Here is a 12,607-nt window from a genome sequence, read left to right as displayed (position 1 = left end):
CCACAACGTCTCCATGTAGACTGTAAATCCGGTGTGACTCAGACAAAAGACAGAGTTCACAAAAGAACATTTATTTTCAACTAGAAGTGAGAACAGAAAGTTTGAGATGAACATCTAAAAAACAGGAACGTCTTCACAATTTGAGACCAGTCTGAACCAGAGACGTCCAAGAGTCTGAACCAGAGACGTCCAAGAGTCTGAACCAGAGACGTCCAAGAGTCTGAACCAGAGACGTCCAAGAGTCTGAACCAGAGACGTCCACCAGTGTGACCCAGACATGGTCACCAGTCTGAACCTGTGAATAGAGACACCTTCAGCGAGTCAGAGACCAGGACAGGAAAGAGGAGACATCGATGGTGCGTTCAGGGACCTGTGGAGCCACTGTGGAAGTTGGGTCTTCGGTTAGTGAAACCTTGGTTCCTGGTCGGGGGGCCATGGGGGGCCGCTCCTCTCCTCGGCCCCTGACGCGAAAAGAATGGACGGTCAGTGTGACGATGTGAGCTCAGTGTGTCTGAAATGAAGCAAGTCGTCGCTCACCGTCCTCTCCTCCTGCATCCTGCTGCTGTACTGATGCTCACTGAGGGGTCAGACACACAGACACACACACACACACACACACACACAGATGTGAGATGAGGGCTGAGCTGTCATGTGTTCATCATGAAGGGGGTGGAGGGGGTTTGTCACCTGGCTGCCGCCGGGGGGCGCTGTGCCCTGCTCCTCCCTGGGATGGTCACCTTCACCTCCTCCAGCTTCTCCTGGCGCCTCCTCTCCAGGTCGTGTCTCAGGTCGCCTGGACCTCGGACCGGCTGGCTCAGGCCCTGCAGACACAGGCGGCCCGTCTGTGATGATGTCACTCTACCGGTGACGATGTCACCCCAACAGATGATGATGCCGCCCTGACTGGTGATGATGTCACCCTGTCTGTGGTGGCGTCACCCCAGTAGCTGTTGATGTCATCCCTTCTGATGATGACATCACTCAGTCTGTGATGATGTCACCCTGACTAGTGATGTCACCCTGTCTGGTGATGTCACTCCCTCTGTGATAAGCTGACATCATTACCAGCCACAGTGATGTCATCAGATGGTGACATCATCAGGGAGGAGGTTACCTGCACAGGTGGCAGCCTGGACAAGAGCGGCGCTTCGTCATCTTCATCCAGCAGGGAGCTGATGTTGAGACTGAAGCCTCTGCAGAGACACAGGAGAACCTTCACCACAGGAGAACCTTCACTACAGAAGAACCTTCACTACAGAAGAACCTTCACTACAGAACCTTCACCACAGGAGAACCTTCACTACAGAACCTTCACTACAGAACCTTCACTACAGAACCTTCACCACAGGAGAACCTTCACTACAGGAGAACCTTCACTACAGAACCTTCACCACAGGAGAACCTTCACTACAGGAGAACCTTCACTACAGAACCTTCACCACAGGAGAACCTTCACTACAGAAGAACCTTCACTACAGAACCTTCACCACAGGAGAACCTTCACCACAGGAGAACCTTCACTACAGAAGAACCTTCACTACAGAAGAACCTTCACTACAGAACCTTCACTACAGAACCTTCACCACAGGAGAACCTTCACTACAGCAGAACCTTCGCCACAGGAGAACCTTCACTACAGAACCTTCACTACAGAACCTTCACTACAGAACCTTCTCCACAGGAGAACCTTCACTACAGGAGAACCTTCACTACAGAACCTAGGAGAACCTTCACTACAGAACCTTCACCACAGGAGAACCTTCACTACAGCAGAACCTTCTCCACAGGAGAACCTTCACTACAGCAGAACCATCACCACAGGAGAACCTTCACTACAGCAGAACTTTCACCATAAAAGAACCTCCATTGCAGGAACTCATGCTGATGGAGGTTCTCCATGGTGGGGAAACCTGCGGCGGTTCCTGACCTGTTGGAGCTGAACCGGCGGTCCAGCGTCAGCTCCTGCGCCTCGTCTTCACTGCAGCTGCTGTTTGGAGGAGCGGAGAACCGCTGGTTGAGCGTCAGTCCTCCTCCTCTGAAGTACTGATCTGTGAAGAACCGTCACACCCAGCAGACATGAAGGTCAGCACATCAAACAACATGAAACCAGCTCATGATGCTGACCTTTGACCTGGTGCACCAGTGAGATGATCTCCTGGGCGAACGTGCCGCTGTGCATGTTCGATTCCCGGAACGTCCCAGAGTGCTCCAGCATGGGCAGGAAGTCCAGACGCTGACGACCCACATGGACCAGGTCCAGGGACAGCTGTCTGTCCGCCGAGTAGCTGGAGGTGCTGGTGGCGGGGCAGAACACAGGCTGGGGTCAAGTCTACAGGTTCTCCTCTTCAGGGAGAACGTTCCACTCTGCACAAACCCTCAACAAGTCGTCAACGTCTGTTTGGTCTTTAATCTGCTCAAATCAGACTCGAAACATGAACTGTGTTCAAATGTGTCAAAGAAGAAATCTTTACCTTTCCCACACTTACCGTTCCTCAACTAGAACGTCTGATCTGAACTACAAGGGTTCCCCGAGGAACTCGGGGAGAAGGAACAGAGACGCTTCAGAGAAGGAACAGTTCAGAGAAGGAACAGTTTAGGGAAGGAACAGTTCAGAGAAGGAACAGTTCAGAGAAGGAACAGTTCAGAGAAGGAACAGAGACACTTTAGAGAAGCTCTGGAGAACTCAGTAGGTCTGACGGCTGAGTCAAAGTTCACATTTCTTTTATTTTGGCGGGTCTCAGTGAGACTTGGCGGCTCTGATCTTCAGCTGGGACAGAGGTTCTCACTGGTCCCAGGTGGACGCTTTGGTCCCGCTTCATGGTGTTCCTCGGTCTGGTGGAGGAGATCCAGCTCCTGGTCTCACTTCAGGAACATGGAGGTCCTGGTCTCTCAGTCCGCTCTGAGGCATCCAGACCACGTCCTCTGCATGTGTCCCGTTGTCTTCTGGACCTGGTCTTGGCTTCATCTTCCATGACGGGTTACTGCTCACCTTCCTGTCCACACTTCAATGGAGACCGACTCCCCCAGTGCCCGGCGTCTGTCCTGGGTTCTACCTGCTGATCCAGTCTAAAGAACCTCCCGCTGGAGGCTTCTAGAACCTTCCGTCTAAGTCGTTAAATTCTTCAGGTTTGAAGAACCTTGAGTCTCAGACGTCTTCAGGTTGAAAGAACCATCCGTCTCAGGTCTAAAGAACCTTCCCAGACATCTTCGGTTTGAAGAACCTTCGGTCTCAGACAATTCTACAATTCTTTTTAGCAGAAACTTCTGTCCAAAGCGTCGTACACTGGGGCAATTCAGGGTTCAGTGTCTTGCCCAAGGACACTTTGACATGCAGACAGAGTGAGGCAGGATTCGAACTCACAACTTCCTGATCGCGCCACCGGACCACAGCCGCCTGGGCTCCTTCCTCAGTCGTCTTCGAATTTAGAGAACCTTCGGTCTCAGACGTCTTTGGTCTAGAGAACCGCTGGTTCCAGACGTCTTCAGGTCTAAAGAATCTCCTCAGATGTCTTCGGTCTAAAGAACCTCTAGTTTCAGATTTCACTCAGATTTCACTGGAACCACAGAACTTCCTGTTTGAGATGACCTTCACGTTGGTGGCTGAAGCTTGCGAGTTCTCCAGTTTCTGCTCGTTCCTCCAGAGTTCTGCTCTCCGTCCTTCTTCAGGTCTCAGAATGTCTTGCGTCGGTCCCTGTTGGGGGTCTACGTGGTGGATCAACCCTCCTTCCTCAGACACTCAGGGGTCTGTCCCATCCCAGCCTTCCAAACATCTCATGTTCCATCGGTCTCGCCTGTAAGAGTTATGGGGAACCCTTCTTCTGCTAGCTCCTTAATTCCAACAAGGCACTGAGCGACGGCCGGTCCTTCCACCGAACCGCCAGACTTCCAGAACCTCGTCCGTCTAAATCTCCGTTTAGACATAGAAAGTTTTCAGCTTTACTTGTGGCTCTTTCAGCCTACTGTACGATAAACTCTTCATATCAAAAAAACAAACCAGGAGCAGCGTTTGAGTTATGATGAAGCTCTTCTTCGATTTTGTGGGACTTCAGTGTAGAGTCCTGAACGTCCAGTGAATCAGCCAACAAGACGAGCATGACCCGAGTCCACCTGAAACCACCTGAGATACCCGAGGCCGAGTTCCGCTGCAGTTCCTCTTCTCTACTCACCAGTCATCACCAGACGCCTGGAGAACCTTGTGGCCACTTGATAAATGGTGCTGAGGATTGTGGGTACGCAGTTTCTGAGTTACTCCTTGAGGAGAATAAGCAGATCTTTGCCACGAGTTTGAGAATTTTTGTCAGTTGGAGGTGCCGACAGATCCCTACAGGGAACCGGACGATCCTTGGGAAGAGCCGGCAGATCCTTACAAGGAACCGACGGATTCCTGTCAGGAACCGGCAGATCCTTGTGCAGAACCAGCAGATCTTTAGAGGAACTTGTTGCTTGCAGTACTCACACCTGCAGCTTGGTGGCATTACATCGTGGTTCCGTCCAGGTGGGTTCTCCCTCATCGGTCCGGATCAGATCCACTGCTCTTCAGGCGGAACCCGGACTCTTCTCAGAGGAGCGACTCTGAGCTCCAGGGTTCCATGTGACGGACGCGATTCCGTCTCCAGAGAACGTCCCGACGCCGAAGCTGAGTCTACGCTCCGATCTTCATCCTCCAAAGCTTCGGTTCCTTCCGCTTCCTGTCGACTGATCTCTGACTTCACCTTGAATCAAATCTTCAGTCCGAAGAGAGATGCATGTTTTCCATTTTTATCGAGAACCCTCCGGATGTTGCTTCTCCACCAGGGGGAGACGTTCTCCTCCAGGAGGCTCCGGGATTTCATCCGTGTGACTCTCTGGTGATCCGGCTTGAAACTTGATGAGCACGGCCCCGGTTGTCACGGCGCCCTGCGCAGCCTCACACCCTTCACTTTGAGGCACCCTGAGCACCGTGGCGTCCTGAGCACCGTGGCATTCGGTATAGCTTGGCATCTTGGACATCGTGGCGTCCTGCACTTCATGACGTCCTGTGCACCGTGGCATCCTGAGCACCGTAGGGTACTGCGCAGCTTGGCGCCTTGGACACTGTGTCGTCCTGAACTTCGCGATGCCCTGCGCACCGTGGCGCCCTGCGCACCGTGGCGCCCTCTGCAGCTCGGCTCCTGAGTTTCATGTGGAGTTTAGAGACAGAAAGTGTGAACTTTGACCCTTCAGCCTGTCTAAGCGGAGTACTCTACCTGCTGAGCGGCGCCGGGCGGCTCATGTCCACCTTGATGGTCAGCGTCTCCTCCGCCGCCGCGCCGCCGCTATCTAGCTCGGGGCGGTTCCAGCCGTGCTGCTTGTGCCGGCTCATTTTGGGGTCGGGGTCCTGCTGCCGGTCCTGTTCCACCCAGCTGTCCTCGCCCGGCGGGGGGTCCACGTGCTCCTCCCTGAGGGGGCGGTACCTTCCTCCGTGCTCCTCCGGCAGCTCCTCGTACTCCTGCGAGGACTGCGGGAAGCGGATCTGAGTCCGGGGCGGTCCGGTTCGCGCGCCACGGTTGTGATTGTAGCGGTTCCTCATTGGGCGAGAAGCGCCCCTCCCTCTGTACTTCGGGGGTCCGCCGCGGTTCTCGAACCTCCCGGGGAACCGGTCCGGCGGAGGCGGCGAGCTCCTCCTCGCTTCGTGAGGATCCTGAAGGCGGCGCTCTCTGGAGCCGTGTCGGAACCGCTCCTCGCTCCGCCGCTGGTGTCTGGGTCCGCCGGGCCCCGCCTCCCCGTCAAACTCCTCCCACCTGGGCGGCTCGCGGTGACCGTGCTCCATGACCAGGTGTCCAGACCGCCGGCCGTCCCGGAACCGGGGGTCTTCCCTGTAGTGGACGTCCTCTCTGTGATGGGGGGCTTCGCGGCGGGGAAGGTCCTCCCGTGCGTTTCCTCCAAACTCCCCTCTGGGGGGGTCCGCCGAGTCCCCGTGTCCCCAGAAGTCCTCCTGATCCCTGAACCTGTGATGAAGAGGAGGCGACAGGTTCAGCGAGACACAGAGCGCCGCCGTGTGGCGTCAAACAGCTAAGCTCCGCCCCCCCCGGGCCCCGGGGCGTCTGAGGGGCCGTCAGGGTGTAACACCAAACCACGGTCCGGAACCACGCCCACAGAACCCTGGAACCGGGCGCACACCGCATGAGAGCAGACCTGCCGAGAACCCGCGTCTCTCCAGAAGACAAACGCTGCTTCGGGTCTAAAAGGACGGTCGGTGGTCCAGATCGGATCCGACCAAGACCCTCAAAACTGGATCCAACTGACTCTGAGTTAACGAACTACCGAGAAGTACGAGTTAACACAAAAGATGCTCCCATGTGGAACGTCTCAGAAAACGGAGTTTGATGGATTCGAATCGGTTGAAGAACTTTCACTCGTCTCGTTGGTTCTACTCAGAACTGTTCCTCTGATCGGAGCCTTGGAATTTCACAAGAGAGAAATACAGTTTCAGAACGTTTCAGTGACACTGTAGCGGCAGAACGGGTTAGAACCAGTCCTGGTTCTGGAGCCAGTCCTGGTCTGGAGCCAGTCCTGGTCCTGGTTCTGGTTCTGGAGCCAGTCCTGGTTCTGGTTCTGGTTCTGGAGCCAGTCCTGGTTCTGGTTGTGGTTCTGGACGTGGTTTGACAGTTACACCGCTGACCGGCCCTCAGGCCGCTGACGGAGACGGGTGAGGACACAGGAAGCGGTCCTGGCGTCCTGGGGGACATTTACCCCGGGTGGTGGTCTTCCTGGGAGTCTGCTCTGTGCCGTTTAAAGGGGGGGCTCCTGTCGCGGTGCAGAGGAGGAGGGGGGGGGCCGCTGAATGCTCCTCCTCCCTCTCTCCTCCTCTGCCCTCCCCCCGGGGCTGGGCTCCCTGAACCGGCTCCCCCCCCGGTCTTCCCGCCTCGGTGGGGGGGCCGCGTGGGGCGGCTGCTCCCTCGGCGACCTGGACGAGCGCCCCCTGCCGTCAAATCGGGGGAATCGCGACCTGAAACCTCGCCACCGCTCGGCTCCTCGCCCGCCGTCCCACTGCGGGGGGGCGCGGCGCTCCTCCGGGTGGGGGGGGGACTCCTCCTCCGGATGGCGAGGCCACCTGAAAGGGGGGCGATCAGGAGAGGGGTGTCTCCTGGGACCTCCGGCGTACGGCTCCTCCCTGAAGTGCTCCCTGAAGTCGTGGCGGGGGGGCCGCTCCGGCGGGGGTCCGTCCCGATGAGGGTCAAAGTCCGGCTCCTCCCAGGGGACGCTCCTGAGGACACAAAGGAAGAACCTGGGTCAGCTGACTTGGTGCAGACCAAGACCCTGGACCGGTTCTGACCGGAACAACACCAAACTACAAGTCTTGTGTGTGTGTGTGTGTGTGTGTGTGTGTGTGTGTGTGTGTGTGTGTGTGTGTGTGTCTGTACCTGTGTCGAGGTGATGGAGACCTGCGTCGAGACATTAGTCCACCTGGAACAGAAAGTGTGTATTCAAACAGTTGAGAGGAATAAAACTCGGTCCAGACCAGCTGTTTCCAGCTGTTTCCCGGGAGTTCTCGGCTCGTGCTCTGCTCGCTTGCAGCACACATTCACTCCTCACGCCACGAGACAGACTGAGCTGAAGTCAGACTCCAGCAGCTCCTCTTCTGATTCAACCTTCTGATCTGGATCCACTTCATTCGGTCCCGAGGCTAATGCTAATGCTAAAGCTAACGCTAACTAGCGGTCAGTGGTCGCGGTTCTTACCTTCAGGGACGCAGCCTGGAACCGACAGCGCGATAAAGAGAGCGGATATGAGTTTAAGTGGATCCAAACTGAGGCCCCGTGGCGACTTTTAACCTGAAATCCACACAAAAGTGTCGCTTTGTTCACAATTCGCTGTTAGCATTAGCTGCTCCCCATGCTGAGCTTCTTCTTCCTCCGATTCTGTCAGTTGAAGCTGCAAAAGCCCCCGCAGAGCCCCCTGCTGGTGGAGCCTGTTACTGCAGGAAGAGCCCTGTTCCTGCTGTAATGTGCCCGGCAGATTTGCTCTTATCGGTACAAAGCTCCTCCTAATAACCTGGTTTCTGACGTTATTTCCTGACACATGTTCTCTGACTTTACTGCAAGCTTCTCTTCATACAACTAACAACATTTATTCTCATAGAATCCGTTTTCTTCTTCATATTTAAATAGTTTGGAGAGCAACGCTACTTATACACTCCCAAAATAATAATCAAGCCAAAGAGGTGGACCTGATGACTTTTACTGACATGTAAGGTCAAAGGTCACATGACAATGCCATTTTTAATCATGTATTGTTTATGTTAACATGTGTTAAAGCTAGGGTTGGCGATCTGAATGAGATACATTTTTTTTAAATACTGGTTAAAATGATCTTTATGACCTGATGGGAAGCAATTCATAGCATGTTTTTAAAGTAGTTTGTAAAATATCCGCTATCTACAGCAGGAGTAAAACGGGAAAAACAGAAACCAATAGTCTTGCCAGGACACCTTTTTTTAAACCAATCAAATCCCTTCGCCGTTCGACCTGCCCCCTGTGCATACATGTCAATGGCGTGCACTGACCCTGGTTCAGTGCGCGCGTAGAAGGACGGAGCGTCGTTGCAGAACGGCGGAGACGAATGTTTGGGGCTTTACTTACCGTTGAGTGCGCCATAACTTGGCGTAGCGCAAATAAAGAAAAACGAAGAAACGAAGCGCTGAGAACAGGTTACGCCAGAAACGCACTGGACGCGGAAGCGCCGTGCACGCCGTGCGCGCCGCAAACGTCTCCACGTCTCCGCTCCCAACGGGAACTCCTCTAATAGGGTGGGAGCTGGGCGGAGCTAGGCGGAGCCTTGGGGAGATGCTACATTCGTCTTACATGCTAGTTTTCCAAGATCGCCAGCCCTAGCTTTAAATGTTTAAGTTAAAACTTGATGAATAAAGTTCATTTGAATTCTTACGTCCACCTTATGAAGCTTTACAGTCACAGACGTGATCCTAAAGGTCACGTGACCCTGATTGTGTTGATTCCACGCTGATATTTAAAGGTGCTGTAGGCAGGATTTTGCTAGCCTATGCTAATTTTCCTGTGTTTTCTTTGGATTAAATGTATCCGTTGATAATCCTTTAGGAGTGTATTATAACTGCACTACCGCGAGGGCGCAGCGTTTCCATCTGTCTCTGTTCTGAGCTGAAAAGGATTCTTGACCGCTCCAGGTATTTTTGACCAATCAGAAGAGCCCCTGAGGCTCTATCCTGATTGGTCGAGGGGCGGCGCTTCAAAGCTCTGCTTCTCATGAACGTGCATGAGGAAGTCCAGGCCCCCATGTTTACCTGCCTCGTCGGACATAGCATCATCAAAACTCCACGGAGGACACCGTCTGTTTCTACTGTCATTCTTAAAAGAAAGGCTTTGACCCCAGGCCGCCGTGAAAAGGACACAGGTGAATCAACCTGCCGGCGCAGGCGGCCGTGACACTGCTGCCCCCGCTCGGCACCTTGAGGTGGGCAGGACTCCGGGTTTCAAATCACCATCTTGGATGGGTCAAATCGCCATCTTGCGAAGGTAATCCTGCCTACGGCACCTTTAAAGATAAGGGATTTTAAACGAACCTGACGTGACCGAACGTCCCACACATTCCGAACGTCTGGAAAAGTGACTTTCCTCTGAACACACCCTTTGGATTCACGCCATCCCCAGGAATAACACCACCTTCAGAAATACTTTACTTCAACATTCAGACGGAAAAACACTCCTTTAACTCCGGAAACTTTTCAGAACTTCACACCTGGAGAACCTCACACTGAGCAGGAGTTCTCTTCTAGAACCTCACATTCAGAGAATTAAAAAAAAGTATTCCAATGAGCCGAGACGTGGCGAGAGAACTCGTTCTTTTTGTGTTCGATGTTTGACCTTTGAGGAAGTCTCTTGCCCTTCAAGGTCGTCAGTCCTGTCTGGGAAGAGTTCTCGGTGAAACTGCATCTCAGGGTGAGTGAGGAATCCAGAGGGACGAGTGTGGTTCTGCTGGGCCAGCTCCAGGCCCTGGACCAGTAGTCCATCAGGCTCTGGCTCATCCTCCTCTTCAGAACCTTCTGGAGGATTTCAGAAGCCCCCATGGCGGTCTGAGCGGTCTCTGGTGCTCGGCGTCTGATCACATGACCTCTCCTCAGTCTCTGTTTCTCGTGGGTTTTCTGGGTGTTCTGAGCTGAGAAGGTTCTTCTGTCTCGGTTTGCGGCTCATGAACAGAACGAAGGCTGTTCTGTCTCAATCTGCAGGAATCAAACTCAGCCGAGTGCGAGACTAAAACCACCGACTGAGTTTAGTTCTGACAACATTTGATACACGGCGCCACGAGCAACCGGACTTCCTGTCCAGCAGCTCCGATCTGCAGGTCAGCTGAGTGTTGATCAGATGGATGTTTGATTATCGAGGCTAAACGCTCTCATTGTAAAGTGTTGAACTGAACCCGGCACAGGAAGCTGAGGAGACTCAGCAGGAAGAGGGCTGACTGCGTCTTTGTTTCCGTCCAAACCAGAGCTTGAAGCCAGTCTTTACCCAGGAGGAAACATGTCAGTCCAGCCCACAGGTAACTGTCTCTCTCCTTGCAGTTTTTCCTCGCTGGTGTCTCACTGCTTGTTGGAAATTTGACATTGATCAGGCTGTTCTGAAGGAAACTCCTGAGCTATCTGACCGACCGACGGACAGACAGACGGACGATTCTGACGATGAATTTCGGACATCCAGTTTTTTTACACTGAATTTTTCAACATGGTAAAAAAATCAATTCAAATGCTTCTGAAATTCAAATTGTCTGATTTCAATTAAAAAAACCACTGAGATGTAAAAATTCCGATTCCAAATGACACAGAACAGATCTCCTCCCAAACCCTGCTGTTAATGGGACGTTCTGGACGTTCTGGACATTCTGGAGCTTCACTCTCAGCAGCGGCAGGCTCAAAGAAAACTTCACCTGGAACTGAATGAACAGAGACAAACTTCATCATGCTCATACCAATAGAACCAAAAACAAATTGCCCGCTTCGAATCCATTCTGGTTCTGCAACTCCTAGTTCTGGATCCGTTTCAGGTCCCCCCAGTCCTGGACCCCCTGGGTTTAGTCCTCCAGGTTCTCTACCTGGTCCAGGCACACCCAGGTCTGGACGGTGTATTGAGGACTGTGGACTGTGGACTTTGGACGGTGGACGGTGGATTGAGGACTCTGGACTCTCTGGAGTTTTGCAGGTGGTTTTATTGAGTGCAGCAGAGACACAGTAAGACAGAATGTGGAGTTCTACTCTACAGTCAGACGTTCTCACCACGTTCCACGGACACGAATGACTCCATGACGTTCTTTATCTGCAGGTTCCATGCACCACTTTTACAACGATATATTCCACCGAGGCTACAGAACATCAGGATAAACACGGCGCCGTTTGCTTCAGGGACATGGAGAGTCGCACCAGCAGCCATCAGTGGCCTCCAAAACACAGTAATGACTTTTTCAAATCAAGCCCCGCCCCCACCGAGTGAGCAGCCAATGGCAGACAAGATGTGGTAAACTGGAGCATGTCTTTACTGGGAAGTGGGAAAAGTCGCGGTTCCACGTGAACATGGCGTGAGCCCTCCCAGAATGGAACGGAACGTTCTAAAGGGAGGGAACGTGATGTCGTTCAGAAGTTGCACTGCTTTAGCCTAGCATACATAGCGAGCTAGCTTGCTAGTGTTTCCAGAAGGAAATGGTGAAACGGAACAGAGTTCTCTCACGAGGGCCTGATGACGGACGACCTCGGTTTGAAATGAACGCTCCCAAATGGGAAACTTCCCAGCAGCAATGAGGAACCTTCTAGTTGTGTCAGAATCCTTCAGTTACAGAGAGCTCCCCAGACACCAACCGTCACGTTCCTGACAAAAGACAGAGTGTTTCTGTTTATGTTCAGAAAGAGCTAGCATGCACAAAACCATGGGAGGTCGCCATATTGTTAGCTAAGATGCTGTAATGTGAAGGACTGTAATGCTAAAGGTGTGTAACGAGAAAAAACGGGTTCTAGAGCCCCCAGAGGCTAACGGGACGTCGAGCCACCAGAGGCTAACGGGACGTCGAGCCCCCAGAGGCTAACGGGACGCAGAGCTCTCAGAGGCTAACGGGACTTATGCCAGATAGTGTTTTGCAGTGACACTGTTAGCTTAGCATATACAGTTAGCCAACAAAACAAACATTCACACATGCGCAGAAGCAGCGTGGTTTCAGAGGAGCTGAAGGGAACACTCTGTGAAGCTGTGAGGAATTGTGAGACGACTGGAAGGTAATGCTTCTGGAGAGGCGGGGCTTTGCTCTCCCCAGGTTACCATGGTTACCACACGTGGATCGAGTCTTTGATTGCTCCATGATGGGGGTGGAGGTTCACAGAGAAGCAATGAAGAAAAACTGAGCACCGTGACTCCAACACACACACACACACACACTCTGCTGATGGTGTGTGACGACACAGCGGCTTCTAATGACGACGGCATACGATGACATCACGGTGCGCGATGACATCACGGTGTGCGATGACATCGTGACATGTGATGATGTCACAGCATATGATGACATCACAGCATGCGATGACATCACGACGTGCGATGACATCACGACGCACGATGATGTCACAGCGTACGATGGC

At 53.1% G+C, this 12,607-nt stretch overlaps 1 protein-coding gene across 1 annotated transcript; it reads right to left on the bottom strand.

Moving 5' to 3' along the window:
• Nucleotides 1–55: 55 nt before the first annotated feature.
• On the bottom strand, nt 56–9,293 carry LOC115394661 (BCLAF1 and THRAP3 family member 3). The gene is made up of 11 exons (XM_030100016.1): nt 9,278–9,293; nt 7,701–7,715; nt 6,712–7,225; nt 5,226–5,966; nt 2,125–2,294; nt 1,928–2,048; nt 1,115–1,193; nt 688–821; nt 538–577; nt 371–461; nt 56–295 (listed from the first exon to the last, which is right to left on the bottom strand). Exons 1-11 carry the CDS (start codon nt 9,291–9,293, stop codon nt 282–284), a joined length of 1,935 nt encoding a protein of 644 aa, XP_029955876.1. The 3' UTR covers nt 56–281.
• Between the last annotated feature and the right edge of the window lie 3,314 nt (nt 9,294–12,607).

The sequence above is a fragment of the Salarias fasciatus genome, chromosome 9 (genome assembly GCF_902148845.1).
Source record: "Salarias fasciatus chromosome 9, fSalaFa1.1, whole genome shotgun sequence".
Lineage (NCBI taxonomy): Eukaryota > Metazoa > Chordata > Actinopteri > Blenniiformes > Blenniidae > Salarias > Salarias fasciatus.
This window is presented reverse-complemented; position numbering and strand designations above follow the sequence as displayed.